General features: G+C 44.2%; 1 protein-coding gene and 1 long non-coding RNA gene across 5 annotated transcripts; one reads left to right on the plus strand and one right to left on the minus strand.

The window, feature by feature from the left end:
* The first annotated feature begins 2930 nt into the window (after positions 1 to 2930).
* On the plus strand, positions 2931 to 15254 carry LOC119249685 (uncharacterized). 2 transcript variants are annotated; one of them, XR_008552573.1, is made up of 7 exons: positions 2931 to 3004; positions 4782 to 4930; positions 5119 to 5517; positions 6202 to 6249; positions 7075 to 7172; positions 7608 to 7778; positions 14578 to 15254. It is a non-coding gene; the product is annotated as an uncharacterized LOC119249685 (long non-coding RNA). The 2 variants fall into 2 exon arrangements; XR_005126189.2 differs by lacking the exon at positions 4782 to 4930.
* Positions 7728 to 22674, minus strand: LOC119249612 (zinc finger protein 677-like). 3 transcript variants are annotated; one of them, XM_054697313.1, is made up of 5 exons: positions 22605 to 22674; positions 20766 to 20845; positions 19003 to 19062; positions 14686 to 14812; positions 7728 to 12899 (listed from the first exon to the last, which is right to left on the minus strand). In XM_054697313.1, the coding sequence occupies exons 3-5, from the start codon at positions 19015 to 19017 to the stop codon at positions 10597 to 10599; spliced, it is 2445 nt and encodes an 814-aa protein (XP_054553288.1). In that variant the 5' UTR covers positions 19018 to 19062; positions 20766 to 20845; positions 22605 to 22674; the 3' UTR covers positions 7728 to 10596. The 3 variants fall into 3 exon arrangements, with proteins under 3 accessions (XP_054553288.1, XP_054553289.1, XP_037372935.1); XM_054697314.1 differs by lacking the exon at positions 22605 to 22674 and adding an exon at positions 21351 to 21431; XM_037517038.2 differs by lacking the exon at positions 20766 to 20845.
* Positions 22675 to 22676: the final 2 nt, after the last annotated feature.

The raw sequence follows: 22676 nt of genomic DNA on the forward strand, positions 1-22676 counted from the left end.
CTTTGCTACTCAGGGTTCCTTACAATTCCATATGATGCTTTAGATGGAGTCATCTGTTTCTTCAAAAACTGTTACTATCACTTTGCTAGTCAAGCATAGGTATTCTGGAGAGAAACCATATTAGGTGCAATGAGTGTGACAGAAGTTATACTGAAAATTTTTACCTTACTATTCATCAGAGAATTCATACTGGAGAGAAACTTCCTTGCTGTAATGTCTATGGCAAAATGTTTACTATAGAATCACCCCTTTGTAGTCATCAGCTGACCCTTACATGAGAGAAATTCAAATGTATGTGGCAAGGTCTTAAGTACAAACTCACAAAGCATGAGAGGATTCATACTGTAAAGAAACCTTACAGATATAATGAGTGTGGCAAGGGCTTTTGTCAGAATTCAAGCCTTGTCATCCAAAGGACTGCATAGTGGGAGAAGCGGTTCAAATGTAATGAGTGTGGTAAGTGCTTTCGTCGAAGTTCAAGTCTTAGAGTGCGTAGAAGAATACATAATGGAGAGAAACCATACAGATGTAACGAGTGAGGCAAAGTCTATGGTAGGTATTCACACCTTTATCATCAGAGAGTTCATTCTGGAGAGAGGCCTTTTACGTGCAACCACTGTGGTAAAGCCTTCACTGTGAGCGCATACCTCAGTAGACACCAGACCACACCAGAGCAAGCCCATATAAAGGCAGTGTGTGTGGTGAGGTCTTTCATGTAAATTCAAGCCTTGCAGTCATCAAATTCATACTGGAGAAAAGCCTCACAGATGTAACGAGTGTGGCAAGCACTTTAGGAGACGCGGAAACCCAGAAAGACATCCAGGAGTTGAAGGAGAGAAAGTGTACAAATACTAAGCAGTGTGGCAGTCTTTAGTCATAGTTCACTTCCTTGTAAATCATCAGGATTCATACTGGAGAGAAAACATACAAATTTATGTGACAAAAGTCTTTAGTCAAATGTCACTCCCTGTTATCATCAGAAAATACATGCTAAAGAGAAACCCTTGAAAGGAAAGGGCTGGTAAAGCCTTTTTTTTTGAAATTTCAGTTTGCAAATCAGAAGAGAAACCATTCTCAAAAGTAACTATACAAATGTGATTGTGCAAAGTTAAGGAAAATCAACTTTGTAATTCCTATCCTGTGACAAAACCTGTAATGTAAATTCACACCTTGTGAGTCATGAAATTCTTACAGGCAGGAACTTTACTGATGCAAAGGATTTTGTAGTTGATTTTTCAGTATCTTTAAGCCCTTTTCTCTCTTCACTATCCTCACCCTCACACACCTCATTTTCATTAGTCTGAGTGTTTTGATAAGTATTCCGCCGTTTTGAATTGTCTGCTGTGCAGGCGTCCTACATTGCCATTCTGCCTTCTGACTTGCTTCACTACACACAATTTCTCTAATGTCTTCGTCTTCCAATTTGCCGTAAATGGTAGCATTTTGTCTTTCCTTATGGCTGAACAGTATTCCATTGTGTGGATATACCACATCCTCTTGTTCCAGTGCTTGATGACTAGGTGTGTGGGCAGCTTACATGTCCTGGAAATGCCTTAATAAATGCCAGGGTTAGCTCCCTGGATGGGAATCAAACTCAGGCCATATCTGTGATAGTGCTGAGACTCAATCCTTAGGCCACCAGGGAGGCCCTAGGGTTCTTAGATCACATGCTCCCTAGAACTTACTGGAAGTGTTTCTTTCATATTTGCCATCCATATATATGGGCGTGAGATACTGTGGTTTTGACTTGCTTCTCCCTTACTAAAAAATGACATTTTCCCTTCTAGCTATTACCTTTTTTTTTGGGGGGGGGTGATGTCCTTTTTGGTGACTTGCCTCTTGAGATCTGTTGACCCTCTAGTAAATGAATTTATATTAGTAAATTGAATATTTTTAAAAAATATCTTGTATGTTTACCTTTCAGTTATGTCATGTGTGACTATTTTCTCCAATTCTGTACGATGTCCTTTTCGTCTACTTACGTATCTTTGCATTGTTTCAAAGCATTTTGAGATAATTCTCCAACAGGACAAAACTGAGGGACCAGGGTTGACTGAGCTGGTAGGTTTCCATCCGTGTACACAGGACTGCAGGACATGACGGGGAAGCAGACACGTTGTGAGACAATCATTTACGGAATTTATTTACACAGGGAGAGAGGAAGTTTACCTGCTGGCAGGCGCCCCGATGCCCTGTGCTAGCTCAGATAGCGTCCGCTGGGCAGACCCCAGAATGCAAACGGAAGCCATACACGGCACTGGTGGCTTCTCCACAGACATCCCCTCCTCACCAGCGTTTCAACCGCCAAAAACAATTCTGGCAGAATTTTTCCAATTCAGGAGTTCCATTGTGGGTTGGGAGCGGGGGTGGGGGTGGGGTGCCAAGGACCATCGGAAGCGTCTGGAAAGGAGTCGTCTCTCAAGGGCAGGGCAGACCAGCACAGGGCGGGACCAACTGGCATATTTTAACCCAAAGAGAAGTTTCCCCCGGTCTGTCATGGCGACGTCTGAAAATACCTGGGCGGTGGGGCGGGCGCGAGGAGTGGCAGGCTCGGGGCGGCCGCTCCCCACGCCGTGACACCAGTCTAGACTGCAAGCAACCAGAGGGAACTGCGCACGCGCGGGGAGGTGCCTGCCCGATTGGGGGCGGGGCCTGGGCGGGGCGCGGAGAGGCGGGGCTTGCGCGGCATCGCGAGAAGTGTCGAACGGGACTCACGTCTCCCTCCTCCCAGAGCGCTGGTTGGTTCTCCCTTCCGGCTTCGAGAGCCCTGAGGGGCAGAGCAGCGGAGGCGGAAGTCGCCCGCCTGGAGCGCCGGGCCGCGCCTCCCGGCTCCCCGCTCCCTGGTCCCCTCGGGCGGGACGAGGACCGTGCCCGCCGGAGGGTCCGGGACACGGCGCCGCGGTTGGCGTGAGCGGCGGGTGTGGCCGCACCACCGGGAAGGACGCCCGGGAGCATGGGCTTGTACCGCGCGTCGCCTGCCTTCCGCCATTGCCGCATTTGAGGGGTGCGTGGGGGGGCCTAGTAGGGGCGTCTGTAATCGTGACTTAGCAAAACCGCACTCAGCAGCGTCGAGGACCGTCTGTCTTTGCCCCCCAGTCCAGTCTTTCGGCGCTCGGCGTAAACCGCATCCTCCCTCGTCAGGGTCCTGCAGTGGCTTGGCCCCTCGTCTAGTGTTTTCCTCTCTTGCTCCCTCCAGCCGGGTCTAGGAACGCACGGTCGTGCGAGTGTGCATGGTGGTGCCTCTCCAACTTGCTTTGCTAACACGCATTCCTAGCGTCTGAAATTTCATGTGGTTTTGCTCTTTCAGTTCACCTTTGGGTGAGGCGCAGCTTCTGGTGGACTTTCCCACGAGTTGGTTTACTTGGCAACTGAAATTCCCGAGGCAGGACTCATTAGCTAACGCTGCTGATCACCCTGCTACGTCCCTGAAGCACCTCTAGAAGCTCTTAAGTTGACGGCATGTCCCAGGAGGCTGAGATAGACGGTATCAGGAAAGACTAAGTGTATCTGGCTATAACTGATTCCGAAAATCTCTACACTAGTGACCGTCCCTCTATGCCACAATAAACGTAACAGGTATTTCTCCTAGGGAGGCCTTTGCCCAAGTTCAGTTCCTCATAGCTCTGAGGCTTGTAAATAACTATTGTTCATACTGCATTTTTCATCTCGTGTGCTCTTGAAACACATTACTGCTGTTAGAGATTTCAGATTGCATGCAATAAAGTCAAGATCACAGTTACTTTTATTTATACAACTTAGTAACTTTCTGTCATGTTTATTCAATGTCCTTTTGGATGTTTTTGCTTGGAAACACCCAGTACCCTGTTTTGGATGTTTTTATTTTGGGATTTTGTTGAAAAGTGTTGTCTCCTGGCTGTAGTGAATACATTTTCAAAGCACGCACTCTGTTGTATGTACATTTTGAGATCTTGAGCTGGATAGTTGAGGGCACTGCATAGGTAGGGATTTGCTGTATTTAATGTCACTGTTCTGATATCATATTTGTGACTTCTTTCTTTAAAACTAGGTATTTTTCTGTACTGATATTTCAGAACTCAGTGATTTCAACATATTTTGCAGCTCTTATATTGTGTGCTCTTTGTAGAGGATAAGTGTTTTCTTCGTATCGGTAGATATTTCACGTTTTAAAAAATATTTTTTATAATATGGTTATATGTTATTTACTGCTGGTTTTATCATAGTTTACTAGAATGTTTTATTAACCCTTATGGTTTATGGATGGTCTTTCAGTATATGTAAGGCAATAGAATTGATATGATAATTTTGTGAAAATCATATTCTTCTTGAGTCTAAAACAGTTGAATTTAAAACAGTTTTGTTTTAAAGATTTATTTTTTATTTATGCATGCAAGAACTAGGGTACAGGCCAGAGGTGCAGGGGGGTGAGAGGATTCACCAGAGACAGAGTGGGGAGCAGAACAGGTGGATCCACTGAAATGCATTGCTGAGGGGAGCAGCGGGAGACAGGAGAGGTCCACTGCGCCATGTGGGTCAGCTCCCTGGCCAGGCATCAAACTCATGTTGCAATGGCTACTGATAGCTTCATAGTGCTGAAACTTAACCCCTTGCGCCACCAGGGAGGCCCTGAGTCTACAGTTTTTTACAAGTATTTAGAAAAATATTCTTTGGCAATTTTTAAAATCCTTCTAAATGGTGTGATTACAATTCTCAATTGCCATTTTTATGAGTTTGTTTTGTATTATTTACCATTAGTGTGTTGTGTGTTATATGCCAAAAGTACACACTTCCTTTCCCCTCAGATATGAGACAGTAAGATGTTCACTATCAGTTTATTTGTGCTTTGGAGTCCATATAGAAGAATACCTCTGATTTCAGAGCTAACATGTTTGCACAACATGTTATTGTCATAGCATGTTTGAAACGAGATGTCCCTGCAATTAATTGAATGGTAAGTGATTACTTTTCTTTAGGGAAGAATCCTGTTCTTTAGAATTCTAAAAATGTCAAGATCATGGTTGGGAATGTTCACAGCTATGTTCAGTATAAGTTACTTTTGATGTCCCATTGTTTTCGCTATGAAACATTTCTTTCCTAGCTGTAAATAACAGGATACCTATGATTGTTTGTATTTTATAGATATCTCTGCCGTGTATATGGTCAAGAAATGATAAGCAAAAGAGAACAGTACTACAGAAGAAATATTACAAATATTGATGTTGGGAAGACATGAAAGCTGCGAAATCAAGGATTTTTCTTCAAAGATGTCCTGGAAAATATGCATGACTTTGAGTGTCTGTGGAGAGATGGTGAAAGAAACCACATAGAAAGGCCTGTAACCTACAAAAAAGTCTCCCTGGAAAAAACAGATCAAGTGGTAGCCGGTATGGGAGGGGGACAATGCTACTGAAAATAGAATGGAGCTCTGGAGATGGATGAACTGCAGATACTTGAAGCTGAGTGGAAATTTATGAATGAAATGAAAATAGGAATACAGTAAAAAAAAAAAAAACACAAAGGAAGTAAATGAAATTTTGAGTAAGTGTAAAAATAATGGTTTCATTGTTTGGATCTTAGAGGAACCTAAATAATTTCAGAACAATATACACTTAGTAGATAAACTTGACATTTCACATGGGTTTGCTTTTTTCCCTTGGAGCTTCTACAGAATACAGCTACCCTGCTACCTGTGTGTGGGAGGGGGGGGGCGGATAGAAGGAGCCCCTGACCTTAGCAGCATTGGCAGGTGCTGGCTCCTGTTAACTGTGTTTTCTTTTTTGCTGCTCCAAAGGCCCTTTTGTTTGCATTTGTCATGGTGGGTGGCCAGATCCAGAACTGGTGAGACTCACCAGTTTTTTTTAAAAGATTTTTTTATTTATACAAGCACTGGGTACAGTCAAAAGCACAGGAGGGTGAGAGAATTCACCAGAGCCAGAGCGGGGAGCAGAACAGGCAGACAGATGGAGGACACTGCTGTGGGGAGCAGCGGGCACAAGTGGCTCCTTAACTGGCAGGAGAAATAGTTTGTGCTACATTTACTATGGCAGCTGTCCAATAACACCCCCCCCTTAGAATTTGCTCGTATCTCAAAATACATCTCCCTTTAATGTTGTTCCACATTTATATTTCCATCACACTTCGAGTGTTAATACTGTTTTAGGTGTCGTTACTGATTAAATCTTCAGCTCTGAAGTAAGGACTGATGTCATTCTCATTTTACAGGTAAAGGAATTTAGGACAGAAAGAGGCATAAGGACTTAATCCCATCAGGTAAGTGGCCAAATGAGGACTAGAGTCCACGTCGTCTGGTGTCAGCCACAAGTCTCCTAACTGCTCTTAACAAGGCAAATTACTTCAATCCTTCAACTACTCAACATCTGTACTTAAATTCATGTTTATTGCTTGCCTTTTTTTTTTTTTTTTTTTTAATAGAGGCATGTTTCATTTATTTATTTATTTGTTTGTTTGTTCGCTTGTTTTGTTTATACATGCACTGGGCACAGTCAGAAGCGCGGGAGGGTGAGAGAATTCACCAGAGCCAGAGTGGGGAGCAGAGCAGGCAGAAGGACCGAAGTACACTGCTGAGGGGAGCAGCGGGCGGCAGGAGAGGTCTGCACGCCATGGGGGACCCTCCTCCGGTGGCCGGGGAGCAGCCGGGAATCGAACCGGCGCCGCAGAGGCTGCGGGCAGCTTCGCAACCCAGCGCTCAACCGCTGCGCCACCGGGGAGGCCCTGCTTGCCTTTTTTACATGTTATATTTAAATTTTTTTTAAACTCTTTTTTTTTTTAAAAGATTTATTTTATTTATTTGTTTGTTTATACATACAAGCACTGGGTACAGTCAGAAGCACGGGAGGGTGAGAGAATTCACCAGAGTGGGGAGCAGAGCAGGCAGAAGGACCGAAGTACACTGCTGAGGGGAGCAGCAGGCGGCAGGGAAGGTCTGCACGCCATGCGGGACCCTCCTCTGGTGGCCAGGGAGCAACCAGGGATGGAACCGGCGCCGCATAGACTGCGGGCAGCTTCGCAACCCAGCGCTCTACCGCTGCGCCACCGGGGAGGCCCATATTTAAATATTTTTACTTCATAACGCAGTATTACCAGTGACTGGATATTTAAATAAGATGTTGAAACACTGATTCTCCTCACAACCTACAAGAAAGATTCTGCAAGATGGGGCTGGATTTCTCGAGGTAAGGATGGTTCACTTTTAAGGTGAATACAGAAACACATTTCACATTAATCATCAGCTGTACTGCAACTACTAAAGTAATTATAACAATGTTGTGACTAGCTAAATAGAGAAATAAGAAAACTTTTATGGTAGAGACTTAATTATTATTGATTGCAGATCATATAATTATTAATAGAGGGCTACAGTTAGATATAATGTCATGAAATAGAGGCAAAAGACATGTAAAATTGTATCCAAAAGCTATGCAAACTGTAAATGAAGTTGAAATAATAGATTTGTTGTGAGTCTAGAATGAAACTGAATTAAAAAGTAAGTAGGTTTGAGATATAATTTGCATATCATAAAATTGTTAACTGTAGAATTTATTAATTTTTAGTACATTTACAGAGATGTGAAACCATCCCCACAGTCTGATTTTAGAACATTTCTACAGGCTCTTTAGGAACTAATGTTTTCAACAAAAAATAAAGAAGAGAAAATGATGTATGTGAAAGGGAGGAACTACAGAAACACCTATTGTCCATGCTTGCCCTGCTCCCACTCCCTCCCACCCCCACCCCAATTTGGCATGAAACCCACATTGATGACGACTTTTCCTGAACAGGTATGCTGTTTGGTTTTCTAGTATTTGGAGAGGTCCCTTTTTGCTACTTTTGGTTTGTAGTTGGAGTCCGTTGTAGGCCAAGAACGTGTTCTGTGTTGTTCCCAGTCTTCTAAATTTGTTGAGGGGTATTATATGGCAGAGGGTATGACCTAGCTTGCTAATGTCAGTGAAAAGCATATGTAATCTGCTATTTTTTGTGCGGTGTTCTAAAAATGTTGATCGGACCCTGTGTTGTTGAATTATCCATGCCCTGCTGATTTTCTGTGTTTTTTCAGTTATCGAGATACATTAAAGTACAAACTGCAGTTATGAAATCGTCTATTTTTCCCATGAGTTTTATGAACTGTTTCTTCAGAAATGGTGGACATGTGTTCTTTAGTGCATAGCCACTTAGGGTTTCTATGTCATCTTGGCAGATGACCCATTTATCATATTGTAATTTCCCTCAGTAATTTTATTTCCTCTGAAAACAATTACATCTGACATAATATAGACATTCTTGCTTTCTTTTGATTGCTGTGTTACATATGTCATGTATGTTCATGCTGCAGATTGGACATTTCTTTGCTGTTATTAGCATGATGACATTTCAGCTGTTATTAGCATGATGAAAACTAGTTTTTCCCAACCAGTAAGTCAGGAGTTTCGAGAGTAAGCATTATGTTTTAAAGAATCTTCAAATGTGATGACTGACATTTTAAGCCTCAACACAACTTCGTTCTGCTCTGCCCATGTGACAGGCACCTTGATGATAAAGCCGAAATGCTCTTTCCCTTCCTCCAGTCAGTTGACAAGTTCCACCACTCTGTCCCCATCTGGTCTCTGCCATAACACGGCGGTCACACATCAGTCATTTTTGGAACAACTTGGAAAGTCCTGAAAGTAATAAACACTCTGAACACTTGAGCGAATGGCACTATCAGCTCTGACATCACGTGGAGCTCTGAGTGGGGCTCCATCCTGTCTATTGAGTGTAAACTAACAAAACAACATCTCGGAGGGTGAATCCATGAGAATTCTAGTTCACCAGCAATATTTTCAAGTTCCCATTGTGATCATTTTATTCTCATGAATACTGGTCTTTTCAAATCGTGTCCCAGGGCAAAGCAGGCACATAATTTCTCCCCCTCATTTCTGACATTTAAAAAAAAAAAAAAAATTCTATGTGTATTTCATGTAAGGGTGCAAATGATAGGTCTTACTTTACCACAAATAAGGGTTCACATAAATCTAAGCAGGTAGCATATATTCACAACTGGGGAGGCAGAAATTGAACTGCTGTGGTAATGTCATTCTAGCCACAAATAATCTGGGATATGCTGTGGAGTGATAGCTCAAATGCTAGTTAGAAATACATATTTTCAGATGCAAACTGCTCATATTTAATGTGGAAATTATTACAGATACCATTGTTATAGAGAACAATCTAGAGAACCATACGATTTACTCTTGTTCAGTAAGTACCCCCAATGAAGTAGGATATTTTTAGATTAATAGAAGGGACATGATCATCCAGTTACAAAAAGTATTTACTTATTTAGACATGACATGTATATTCAAGTACAATGGTGTCAAAATGCATTTCAGTTGTCAGCATTGAATCCCTTGCAAGCACCGTCCTGTATTAACTGTGTATTCAGCTTCCAAAAAGCTACTTTTCACTAATCTGTGATTCTATAGCAGCTATTACCTTTTAATACTATCATCATTCCTCTTTGTTTTTTTCCCCTACCAAACATGCTATACCTAGTAATCCACACTAGCTAGTCCGTCTACTCACATGAAAACCTCTTTCTCTGAACGTCCTGATCATCTGGCAGAGTAATCCTTTCCTGTGACTGGCAGCAGAAGTGCTCAGTCACACTGCAACTCTAGAGCTGGGGCCATAACCACAGAAAACATTCATTTATATCATAATTTTACATCTATTGTCTGCTACACCCTAAGGCCTCAGATTTAGACCATTGTCTGTCTACAAGCTAGTGTTCTATTCTTGAGGTTACATGGGTGTGAGTAACCCCATTACTGAGTTAGGTCCTTTCCTCTTACCAGTCCCTTCCCACCAGTGGCATATGGGAAGCATGCAGTGAGTATAACATCAGATTTAAAACTTCAAGCTGTGAGTTGTCAGTACAGCATTTTCAAGAAGACTCAAGTAACTGAGTGAAAACAAACTGAATATTAGACCTTTCTACAGATGTCCTTGTTCCATTAGCGATGTTACCTAATGTGTTTTCACTAGTTTTAATGCTGCTTTGTGGAATTTAACATCTGAGGTGGGTTGAATCTTCGAAAGTACTAGATTTAGTTTCCCTTAATATGAATTTTCTCGTGTTGTCTACTGACAGAATTAAAGTCACTTTCATTATGCTTCTGTCCAGAATCAATTAAGCGTATCCTGAGTTCACTCCCTAAAGGTCTTGACACATTTGTCCGCTTCCCATTTTACGTGAATTTTTCAGTGACTGAAAGTTGTACAGTTGTGCAAAGGCAGATCATCTTCATTGTATATGTGAAGCTTCTCTCCAGGGTGAATTTTGTTACATTCCACAATGTGTAAATTTGGCATAAGCCTTGCCATTCATTATGCCTGTGTGGTTTCTCTCAAATATGTATATGCTGATTTCTAGTGAGGTGGCGCCCTGGGGATAAGCCTTACCACGTGCATGGTCTTGTGGGGCTTCTCTCTGCCGGGGACGTTCAGCTTGAGCCTGAATACGTAAGTGTTGTCTCAATCATTCTGTTTGAAGTTTCTCCCTGCCATGAATTCTGTTGATGCCCAAAGTTTCCATTTTGCAGGAAAACAAGGCCATGTATTTTAACGTTTCTTTTTATTATGTATTTTCTGATGCTTTGTAACATTTCTGAATTGAGCGAAAGCTTTGCCACACTCATCGCATTTGTACGGTTTCTCTCCAGTGTGGATGTTCTTATGAGCCATGAGGGCTGACTGATCTGTAAAGCCTTTGCCACATTCAACACATTTGTAAGGTTTCCCTCCAGCGTGTATCTTCTGGTGACTCACGAGGTGAGAATTTCGACTACAGACTTTTCCGCACACATTACATTTGTACGGCTTCTCTCCCGTGTGGATTCTGTGGTGTCGGATAAGGTTGGAGTCGTGACTGAAGGCTTTGCCACACTCCTTACATTTGTAAGGCTTCTCTCCGGTGTGTGTTCTCTCGTGGCTACAGAGTTGTGAGCGTTTGATAAAAGCCTTATCACATCGACTGCACTTGTAAGGTTTCTCTCCCGTGTGAATTCGGTGATGCTCCATCAGCCTTGAACTCTGGATGAAAGCCTTGCCACACACGTTGCATTTGTGCGGCTTCTCCTCAGAATGTGTGCTTTCGTGGTTAGTGAGGTGCGACCTCTGTTTGAAGCCCTTGCCACACTCGATACATATGTAGGGTTTCTCTCCAGTGTGGACTCTTACGTGGGTAGTGAGGGTTGAGCGTTTCGCAAAGGTCTTGCCACATTCATTGCATTTGTAAGGCTTGTCTCCAGCATGGGTCTTCTCCTGACTCCAAAGGCTCGGATTTTGGGGAAGAGCTTTACCCAACTTACTACCTTTGTGAGATTTCCCACCTGAGTGGCTTCTCTGATGTCGTACAAGGTGTGACTTCCGACTACAGACTTTGCCGCACACAGGGCATTTGTACGCTTTCTCTCCAGCTTGGGCATTCTGGTGTCTAGTAAGGTTTGAGCGGTGACTTGAGTCCTTGTTGCTCTCGTCGGGTTTGTGAGGCTTTTGCCCTGTGTGGCTCATCTTGTGTTGCGCGAGATGTGACTGATGCAGGAAGCTTTGGCCACAGCCGGCCTCACTGCACTTGTAAGGCTTCGCAGCATGCGTTCTCTCATGCCCCCAAAGTTGCGATCGCATGATGAAAGCGTCACCACACTTACTACATTTGAAGGGTTTTTCTCCCGTGTGAATCCTGTGATGCTCTGTCAGTCGTGCACACTGGAGAAAAGCCTTACCACACACGCTACATTTGTGTGGCTTCTCTCCAGGACGTAATGTCTGATGACTCGTGAGGTCTGACTTGTGCTTGAAAGCTTTGCCACACTCTAAGCACAGGTAAGGTTTCTCTCCAGAGTGGACTTTCATGTGCTTCACGAGGTTTGAATGGATAGCAAAGGCTTTGCCGCATTCCTCACACTTGTTAAGATTCTCACCAGTGTGGATTCTCTGATGGCGAGTAAAATTCGAAGACTGGGTAAAAGCTTTGCCACACTCCCCGCATTTGTAAGGTTTCTCCGTCCCATGCATTTGCTGATGCCTTCTAAGGTGTGAATTTCGACTGTAGACTTTGGCACAGATGTTACATTTGTACGGTTTTTCTCCTGTGTGGACACTTTGATGTCTCGTAAGGTGTGAGCCTTGGATAAAGGCTTTGCCACACTCCTTACATTTGTAAGGCCTCTGTCCAGAATGGATCCTCTTATGATTTGTGAGGTTGGAGCTTTTGCTGAAAGTCTTTCCACAGTCATTACACTTGTAACATTTTTCTCTAGCATGTGTTCGCCTGTATTTTGCAGGTAAGAAAGGATATTTTAACATCTTCTTGTATTTATTACAAATGTTTTTGACACTTGGAGGAATCCTTTGAGGGGACAGAACTGAGGGGCCATTGCTCTTAGGCTTCTCAGCTTTGCTGCTTTCAGAAATTTTCTCCTTACTCGGACAGCTCGGCAGTTCAGTCAGGTGTGCCTGCAAACTTGATCCAATTCTCGTTTCCAAACATTTTATATACTTGTTTCGAGTATCATTTACACTATTGTTCACTTTTAATAAATTCCTTACAAGTGGCTTGTCCTCAAAACATTGGTCTGTACTGTCTCCAGCAGGAACACTCTGGTTTTGAGCAACATCAGCTGATGATTTGTCATGCTGTTCTTCCCTATGGGGGCAACTGTTAGGGGTCAAAGGCACTGTTTTATCATCTCTTCCATTATATTCCCATGCACTCTCAGAGGCATCCATATTTTCCCAGATTTCCATGAGGTCCAAATCCTTGAGGCCATGGCTTTTATTTTCCAACATCAACAGATGATGTAATTTTCCTTTGATAATGTCCTGTGATAGTTCCTTGATTAAAGCTCCAGCAGAAAGGCTTCCTGTTAAATAGAATCAGAAGGTGGCTTATAATGAAATATGAAGTACATAAAAAATACTTATATGCACATCATAATGAATTTACTGAAGCATCATCTTCAAACATTATAGTGATAAATAATTTTTGTGTATATAATATTTTCTTAAGTAGTAAAATTTCCATAGTGTGCACTACATATTACACATTTTTTGGTCTATATAAGTGGGTTAGTCAATGATACTTCATAGTTTAGAATATGTATAATTGCAGACATGACATCATAATTGAAATTTCAGACTGCCTCCCCTAATTCTGAGTCTTTTTAGTAATGTGTGAGGCTATGATGCGTGAAAAAAGTTACTTAAAAAATCTGTATATAATAATAAAATCACTTCAGCAACGCATGATAAATGTAGCAGGTAAGTTTTCACCAGTTACAGAAAATAATGGTCTCTGGAATTCTAAAGAATTATTCTTTAAGAAGTAGAGGAAAATTTATAGTTCAGAAAGAATACAATAGGAAAAAGGAAAACTATGTTGAGAATCACTGGATTTTGAAACCTCAAGTTCAGATAAACAGAACTAAAGGCTATATTTTAACTATACAGCAGATAAAGAGGCTCACACTTCAGACCCTTTGAATCTGTATTTTAAAAACAAGCTTTTGTAGGCAAACTCTAAGCATAAGAAATCAGAAGAGCTAGAAGAGGGAGACAATACATGACAGGGAATAAGAGTTCAATTTAATAGCATTCTTGCCAAGGGACAGAGAGGTCAACCCACGCAGACTGACACTCTGGGGAGCGCCTGAAATGAGATCATGCTTCCATGTGGCCATGGGGAGCAAGTATGGGTCGCCGTGTCAGGTCTTTATATCACTACTGGGTAACAACCTCAAAACTTCCACTTCATTCCTCTTTGACGGATGTAACAAAACAACAACAAAAAAAAACCCCAGAGATAGGGCTTAGGGACCTGAACAGGGGAAAAAAGGCCTAACGTTCCCATGAAGTTTCATGGAACCCCACCTGCAATGGGAAAGCAGCCATTTTGTTTTTCCATTCCCGAGACGTTCTCCCAAGGACATAAAATGGGAATGGAAACCGAATAGGTCCTGGGGTGATATCTGCACAGGATTTAGTTCTGTGGAGTGAGAGTGGGTGAAAGAGGACTCCTTAAAAGCCATCATCTTGTCTCTCAAGTCCAGCAGCAAACTGGTCAGAGTCGAGGCAGGGTGTTGTATGGCATGGTGAAGTCTCCCTGGGCTCTGAATGAGCTGGGGCACAGGGTGGAGGACAAGTGTAGATATTTACATATTTGAAATAGAAGGAATATGAATTCCCACTAGAGCTGATGAGAAATACACATGTATTTCCCCACAGAGCTCTCCCTTTGAGGTGTTTCCCAATCAGTATTTCATGGAGCGGCTCACTCTGGACTTGGCTTGACACATGCTATGTACCTGCATTTCCCCCGATTTGCACTTCAATTTCCATGGTTCAGGGTTCTTCGCCCCGCCCCAAAGTGGAAATATTCTGCTCAAGAGAGATTTCAACTTACAACCAAAAATGGAATAGGCCATACTTTTCCAGAATAAACTCCCAGACATTCACTGAGCTAAAGGGGGACAGAATGAGTCTAGAAAAGTATTTCAAAAATCAGTCCACTGATGGCCTCTTTATGAATGGTATTACTTTAAGGGAGCAGATACCCAGTTTCCCTTCCGGAACTACTGAATCAGGAGCACAAGGGTAAAACAACAGAGGCTCACAAGAGACTTGCAAAGATACAACATGACCAACCCTCACCCAGGGCCAGCAGGCTCCTGCAGGTCTCCAGCATCACGTCCCTGTAGAGCGCCCGCTGAGCAGGCCCCAGGCACGCCCACTCCTCCTCGGAGAAGTCGATGGCCACGTCCTCCAATGTCAGCTGTCCCTGAAAGGAAAGCAGATTTCACCACGTGGACGGGGAGAGTTTTTTGAACACAAAATAAAAACTGCTTCGGCTGTGTGAGAATTAACTTTGCTGGAGTATTCTGACCAAGGTAAGATAATTTTGAACAAGCGTTCTCTAATTTCGTAAAACTAAAGCAAAATTCACCGCATGTGAAGTCATTCACCGCATGGGAAGTCAGCCATTTTCCGGTACTGGCGTTTACATTCAGAGTTGAAAGGACATCACTTCCATTGAGTTCAAAAACAATTTTAACCACAAAGATACTCCTTTATCCAGGAAGCAGTGGCTTCCCATTTCCCCTCTTTTGGATAGTGCCATGTTAGGTATGATCTTTTATGTCTGGGTTTCCCCTCACAATGTGGATTGTCCATGATGCAGTTTGTAGCAACTAAAATCCTTTCGTTTTTTTTTTTTTTTTAAAGATTTATTTATTTATTTGTTTGTTTGTTTATACATACAAGCACTGGGTACAGTCAGAAGCGCGGGAGGGTGAGAGAATTCACCAGAGCCAGAGCAGGGAGCAGAGCAGGCAGAAGGACCGAAGTACACTGCTGAGGGGAGCAGCGGGCGGCAGGAGAGGTCTGCGCGCCATGTGGGACCCTCCTCTGGTGGCCGGGGAGCAACCGGGGATGGAACTGGCGCCGCGTAGACTGCGGGCAGCTTCGCAACCCAGCGCTCAACCGCTGCGCCACCGGGGAGGCCCTTTTTTTTTTTTTTTTTTTTTTTGATGTTTGAACTGTGGAAGCATTTAATTAACTGAGTTTCTAAACAGACCAAACAATGTTTAATTTATATTTTTAATTTTATTTTTATATTCCCCATACAATTGCGACTCCCTTATTTTGACCCCAATCCCTCCTTCCCCCCGCCCCCATAGTGTGTCTCTGGTTCATAGTTGTTGATTTTGATTTTTTCTTTCTTACAGTTATTCTTTTTCCTGGTCTCTTATTTAGCTTTTCTAGATTCCTGCTATGAGTGATAAATTCCTTTCTTACAGCAGAATAACATCCCCCTGTGTGACTGTATCATTGTACTGATTCACTCATCTCTTACTGGGTGTTGGAGCTGTTTTGTCTGATGTCAGTCGTGCTGCTGTGTTTGGGTGGAAGTGTGTTTCTGAATACCTGTTTTCAGGACTTTTCACTGTATACCTAGGAGTGAAATGACTGAGTCATGTGCTTTAATTCTTTAAGGATTTGCCACTTTCCCAGTGGCCATATCAGCGGCGTAACAGGATTCTGATTTCTTGGTGTCTACCAGTGTTGCTTGTTTCTTACTTTACTTTTTTTTTTTTTACTTTTTTAAACTTTTTTTAAAGATTTATTTATTTATGCAAGAACTGGGGTATAGTCAGAGGCACGGGAGACTGAGAGAATTCACCAGAGATAGAGCAGGGAGCAGAACAGGCAGATGGACCAATGACACTGCTGAGGGGAGCAGTGGGCACGACAGGAGCGGTCTGCTGAGCCATATGGGAATCTCCCTGGCCGACCGGGATCGAACCCACGCTGCAGAGGCTGCGGGACAGCTTCATAGTGTGGCGCTCAACTTGCTGTGCCCCTGGAGAGGCCCTGTTTCTTACTTTATTAGTCATCCTACTGGATGGGAAATGGTATCTAGTTAAAATTTTGCTTTTGCATTTTAACTAATGAGTAATTTCACTGAACATCTTCTTATGTGCTCGTTGCTGTTTGTTCTATTCTCTGGAGAAATGTCCATCAGAGTTCTTTGATGACTTTTTCATTGGAATCTTTGGTTTTGGTTGAGTTGTAGAACTTCATATATTCTAGATACCACACCCTTACCAGATGTGTGATTTACAAATACTGACTCACACTTATGGAAAAGAGTGTCCTACAGTGCACAAACATTTATCTTGATGAACACCAATTTATTTTGTATTCTGTCATATCTAAAAGTCCACTGCCAAACCCAAGGGGATAAATATGTACCCTATTTTTATCTAGGAGTGTTACATATTTAGCCTTTTATTTTTTATTTATTTATACATACAAGAGCTGGGATGTAGGCTAGAGGTGCAGGGTGATTTCCCAGAGGATTTACCAAAGTCAAAGTGGGGAGTAGAACAGGTGGATCTACTGAAATCCACTGCTGAGGGGAGCAGCAGATGAGACATGAGAAGTCTGCTGCGTCCTCTGGGTCAGCTTCCTGGCCGGGGATCAAATTCAGGCCTCAGCAGTGACAGCGCTGAGACTAAACCCCTAGGCCACCAGGGAGGCCCCATAGTTAGTCTTTGATTCATTTTGAATTTATTTATAGGATGACAAGTAGAGAGGTTCAAATTCATTTTCCTTCACGTGGATTTCCAGTTGTCACAGTGCCATTTCAGTGTTCATTTCAGTGTTTTGAGCCCCTGGTGAACAGGAATGGACTGTAAATGAATGGGTGTGTATGTGTGCTAGCTCTGTGTTAATCTCTTCCTATCCCAGAGTTAGAACTACAGTTTTGATGACTCCAGGTTTGATATTGGGAACTTTAAGCTCTCCAAGTTTGTTCTTATGTTTCCTTTGAGTATTTGGGCTCATTACCAGTTTGCTGTTAATTTTAGTATCAGTTTTCCTACTTGTTTCCTTGATCTTTACAATCAGCTTTTCCCAAAAAGGAATGTTGAGATTTTGCTGTTGGGGTATGTATCTGACCTACACACTTGGGCTATCTTGACATTTACTTGGTTTTCTTTGTTTTTTTCCCAGTTATATTTTGTAGTTTTAAATGTGTAAATCTGTCATTTCCTTGGTTAAATTTATTTTTTTTTTTAAAGAAGTTTAGTAAGTTTTTTTTTTAAAGATTTATTTATATAAGAACTGGGGTACAAGGAGAGGCACAGGAGGGTGAGAGAATTCACTAGAGGCAGAACAGGCAGACGGACTGAAGACACTGCTGAGGGGAGCAGTGGGCGAGGCAGGAGAGGTCTGCTGCGTCATGTGGGTTTCTCCCTGGCAGACTGGGAATCAAACTCACGCTGTAGAGGCTGCTAACAGCTTCACAGCGTGGCGCTAAACCTGCTGTGATACTGGGGAGGCCCTAAATTTATTTTTTTTAATGCTGTATAAGTGTTCGCTTAAATTTAATTTCAATGTATTCATTGCTAGTGCATCTGAATACAACTGATTTTTGAGTGTTTCTATTATATACTATAACTGGTAGATTTATTATTACTAAGTTTTTTTTTTACAGTATTGGTTAGGTATTTCTAAATATTAGTTCAAGACTAGAGACAGTCTGACTTCTTTTCCAGTTTTGATACCTTTTATTTCATTTTCTGGTCTGTATTTTTCTCCTGATAGAAAGTGTATGATAGTGGAAGACACGACAGGGAAGGGAGTATTTTACTTCTCACTCTATACACTGCATCACTTGTGTGGAGTTGACCTCAAAAATATACACAGGAGATGCTTAATAGAAAAAATACTTAACTAGTAGAGTCAGAATTTGACTCTAGTCTGACAACAGAAAATTCTCCTATAATTTGCCAAAATTGTAACCATCTTTTTCCAACATTCCTGCTGCGCACCAGTCCCTAACAGAACACACCGGTATGTACTCTGAGAGGGATGTGCAGTGAATTTAAAGCACCCTTGCTGTTAGACAGTTGGGTCGGATCTGTATCTCAAAAAAACAAATGGCAAAATAAAATTCCCTCTTTATTCCTTGTTTTGTTTCTAAACTTCCCATCTGTGTCAATGTTCATATTTTGGAGTCAGAAATAGTGACTCACTTATTTTAACTTCAGATGTGTTTATAAAATCATACAAAGCAAGTGTCCTCTGACAGTTTTCTTTCCAGAGTGATGGGGCAACTCGGGCACATCAGCACATCTCACACACTCTATTCCCGGCTGCCATGGGGCCCACCCGGGGCTGTGTCTGGCCTGCCCACCAGTCTCTGACACCACAGCGCCACACCGACCACTCGTCCATCCCGAGGACGATCCCCTCCCAGGACAATTCCCTCAGAGGAGCTTCTTCCTGGGCTGCATGTCACTGGTCGCAGTGAGAGCAATCTGAATACAGATGAGAGGAGCCCGGGGGAGGCCTGTTTGTGAATGGACACTTCAGGCAGGGCCCTTCAGAGACAGACGGGTAGCAAGTCCAGTTCAGGACATTGTTTTAGGAGAACAGAGCAACTAAGAATAAGAATTATTTTACCTGGGAAAGAGCCATTCTTCTTTCCTTCCTCTTCCTCTGGGCTTCTTAGGTGAGATTATTCTGTGTGACAGAAACGCTCATTTTAATGCTGAGAACACCCCCCCCCGCCCCCCACCCCCCACCTCAAGTGCACAGAAGGGAGCGCTAGGATACAGGAAGACAGACCTCTGCTTTCACCACAACAGGAGGGGCGCAGGGACACCCACTGAATGTGGAGACCCAGTGAGTGCTGCTGCTCCTTCAGGGAGCCCGCCCTGCCCCCTGGCACACAGCCAAGGAAAGTGCCTCATCCAGCTCCTGGCTCCTCCCTCAGCAGCCAGTGATTGGTCTGGTAGCCTGTCCTCTCTTCAGTTTCGACCAACTAGGAAGGGCCACCCTGGCTGCAGTGCTCCCTACTGTGGCTCCTCTGCTTTTGGCTTTGGGCCCAGGGTGTGGTGGGAGCCATGAGAGGATCAAATGCCAGGAGCTGACTCAACTAAACCTGAAGTTCACCCAGGATACAGAGAGCGCAGCTGGAAGTGGCATGTCCGTGTCTCTCACCAGTTTTCATTATTTCGGGAGGACTGGGACACATTCCAAATTCTTGTCATAACTGGGCAGTCTCTCGCAGAAAACTGCCCAACAAACATATGCCCAATTTTTAATATCATTTCAGGGATCCCATCTGCTTAGTCTCAGACCTCTTGGGCTACTCTCTAGTACCTGTGTCACAAGTGGGCACGGTGGGGTGGGGGGTAGATATTACCAAGAAACCCTCGAAGCAGCAAAAGATGAGTGAGCAGAAACTAGGTGTAAGTGGATTCTGAAATTTTGGCCTGGACAAGTTTGAGCAGAAAAGGTTTGTCCGATTCCAGATTACTTTTCACAGTCCTGAGCAAGAGAAGCTTCTCTTTCATAGGTTTAATTAACCCACGTATTTAACTCCTCTTCCAGAAAAAAATAAAACAAAATGAGAAAAAGTAAGGTGGTCCTGGAAACCATGGAAGTGGGCTGCCTGTGGAGAGCAGAGCTGTGCAGTCTCTTTAGCAACAGCTGAGGGGCCAAAATCCCACAGCAATCTAGCCCGCCCTGGCTGCGCCAGGAATGACAACAGGGACTTGAGGGACAACCCCCTTTCCGGAGACTTCAGTTAAGCGCACCAAACTTAACAAGCCACTAAAAGGAAGACAAGCTGCTGAATAGTCAACTGTTTAGACAAGTTGTGAATGTTGGACTCTGTTCATTTTTTTTTTTAAAGATTTATTTATTTATTTATACAAGCACTGGGTACAGTCAGAAGCGCAGGAGGCTGAGAGAATTCACCAGAGCCAAAGCAGTGAGCAGAACAGGCAGACTGACGAAATACACTGCTGAGGGGAGCAGCAAGTGCGGCAGGAGAGGTCTGCACGCCATGTGGGACCCTCACCAGCGGCCGGGATCGAACCAGCACTACAGAGGCTGCTAGCAGCTTCGCAACCCAGCGCTCAACCGCTGCACCACCGGGGAGGCCCTCTGTTCATTTTCAAAAGCCCCATTTTTGTCAGAAGATTGTCCCCCATTTCTTGAAAGGGAAGAGGATGACCTGGTATTGAGTAACCTGTTTCTGCCCTCTTGATGATAGGGGTTGCAAATGGAAGTATCTTCTCATGCAATAATTAGAAAATACTGACGTCTCAATCCCTTGTTTTACCATTTATAAACCAAGTTTTTAATTAATTAGATTACAGGCCCCAAATTAGTGCTTCACAGTACAACAAACCATATCCAGTCAACTCAATACTCACCCAGGACCTCTGCCTGGTCCACCAATGGGTTTATTCTCCGTTTGTCTTTCTCTGTCCTGTTTCTCTACTGTCTTCTTGTCCTGTTAAACCAGAATCCAACCAAGTAAATTTCAGGAGTTGACAGGCTTTTGACTGGCAGCATCACATCTAGTAAGTGGAAGGCAACTTCACGGAGTTTTGCCAGAAACAGAAGACAGAAGGGTGCAGGAGCAGTAGTGGAGTGATAGACCTCAAACTGAATCACTTGTGCCAAGTCCAACCCCAGTCAACCAAGACTTACAATTGTGTCTTCAGCCTCTCCCTCAAACAGCCTCTGATCTGCACTATGAGATAATCTACAAGATAAAGCCCTGCACTTCCCCATGTCAGCCTAAAAATTCAGGAGGCAGTTAAAAATACAAGCACATTTACTTAGGATCAAAGATGTGCAATTTGAGGACATAGATTCTGGTAGAAAATCCAAAGTGCCCCAAAGTGGGGCGCGGGTGGGGGGGTTAGGATTTTTCATGGGAGGAAACGAGAAAGAAGTGGTTAGAAAATAGAACTGATTAAGACTAGATAAGGCTCAACTATTTTTGGCCATACCTAGTTGGTTACTGATTCCTCCTCTGACAAAAAGGCCACAATCATTAGTCCTCAAGAACCAGTGGATTTCAGGGCCTCCCCGGTGGCGCAGCGGTTGAGCGCTGGGTTGCGAAGCTGCCCGCGGCCTCTGCGGCGCCGGTTCGATCCCCGGCTGCTCCCCGGCCACCAGAGGAGGGTCCCACATGGCGCGCAGACCTCTCCTGCGGCCCGCTGCTCCCCTCAGCAGTGTACTTCAGCCCTTCTGCCTGCTCTGCTCCCCGCTCTGGCTCTGGTGAATTCTCTCACCCTCCCGCGCTTCTGACTGTACCCAGTGCATGTATAAACAAAACAAATAAATATAATAAATAAAAACATGCCTCTATAAAAAAAAAAAAAAAAAAAAAAAAAGAACCAGTGGATTTCAACAGCTGTTTAGAAGTTTCTTGAAACAGTTGTTTTCTGGCCCAGTCCAAAGATCTTAGTTCAAACAAGACAGGTAATGCGGTTTCTCTGCAAAGGCTGCCTGGCTCCATTTTCAAAATGGCTCCACAATGTCAAATTTTCACACCCCAGAGGTAGGTGACCTTGCCTAAAGCAATCCTCTCTTTTGGTCATATGTTCCTTTCTCGACCTACCTCACCCCACCCCACCCCCCTTTTGTCTATGAAATCCTTCCATTTTGTTCAACCCCCCGAAAGAGCCTTTTTTACTTGCCAGTAGGGATGATGCCGGACTCATGAATTCATTGATCAATCAGATCCTATAAGTGAGTTTTGAAAGTCAACCAAGTCCATTTCTTGCCCGCCCCTCCGTTTTCCCCGTCATTTTGTTTCCCTGCCTTCCGCTCCTCTCCCCGGACAGAGTCCACGGCACTGCTCGGGGAAGCGCAGACACGGCGCCCGCTAAGCAAAGGTGCTGACTAGGCCGCGGTGGAGGCGGCAGCTCCGGGGCTCCGCTGCGGCAATGCCCGCCGGGCTCCCCCCGCCCCCCAGACCCTCCGCTCCCCTCCGGCCGGGCCCGCGCGCCCCCCCCCCACCCCTCGCCCCTTCTCCGTCGCTCCAGCTGGGCGAGGCCCGAGCCGGCCCGGTGCAGGGGCAGAGTCCGGGGGCGCGGCGACCGGCAGGGCGTCTCCGGGGGGAACAACGGGCAGGGGCGTCCCCGCGCCGGCCGGGCGGCGCCCACCGCAGGGGGACGCGGGGGCGCCATGGCGGCCAGCGCCGCGCGAAGACCAGCTCGCCGCCGGCGGGGCGGGCGGCGACACGGAGCTTAACTTACGGGGCGGCCCCGCGCGCTGGGCGTGGAGGTGGGGCCTGGAGGCCGCGAGCGGGCCGGCTGCACAGAAGGACC

This window comes from Talpa occidentalis, unplaced genomic scaffold (genome assembly GCF_014898055.3).
Source record: "Talpa occidentalis isolate TD23 unplaced genomic scaffold, MPIMG_talOcc4v2.1 talOcc4.17, whole genome shotgun sequence".
Classification (NCBI taxonomy): Eukaryota; Metazoa; Chordata; class Mammalia; order Eulipotyphla; family Talpidae; genus Talpa; species Talpa occidentalis.

Bases quoted from the DNA above. Each gene is read 5' to 3' on its own strand.
- LOC119249612 (XM_037517038.2), bottom strand. The intron at 12,900-14,685 runs GTGAGGGTTGGT...TCTATTTAACAG, and splicing joins CAGGAGCCTGCTGGCCCTGG to GAAGCCTTTCTGCTGGAGCT.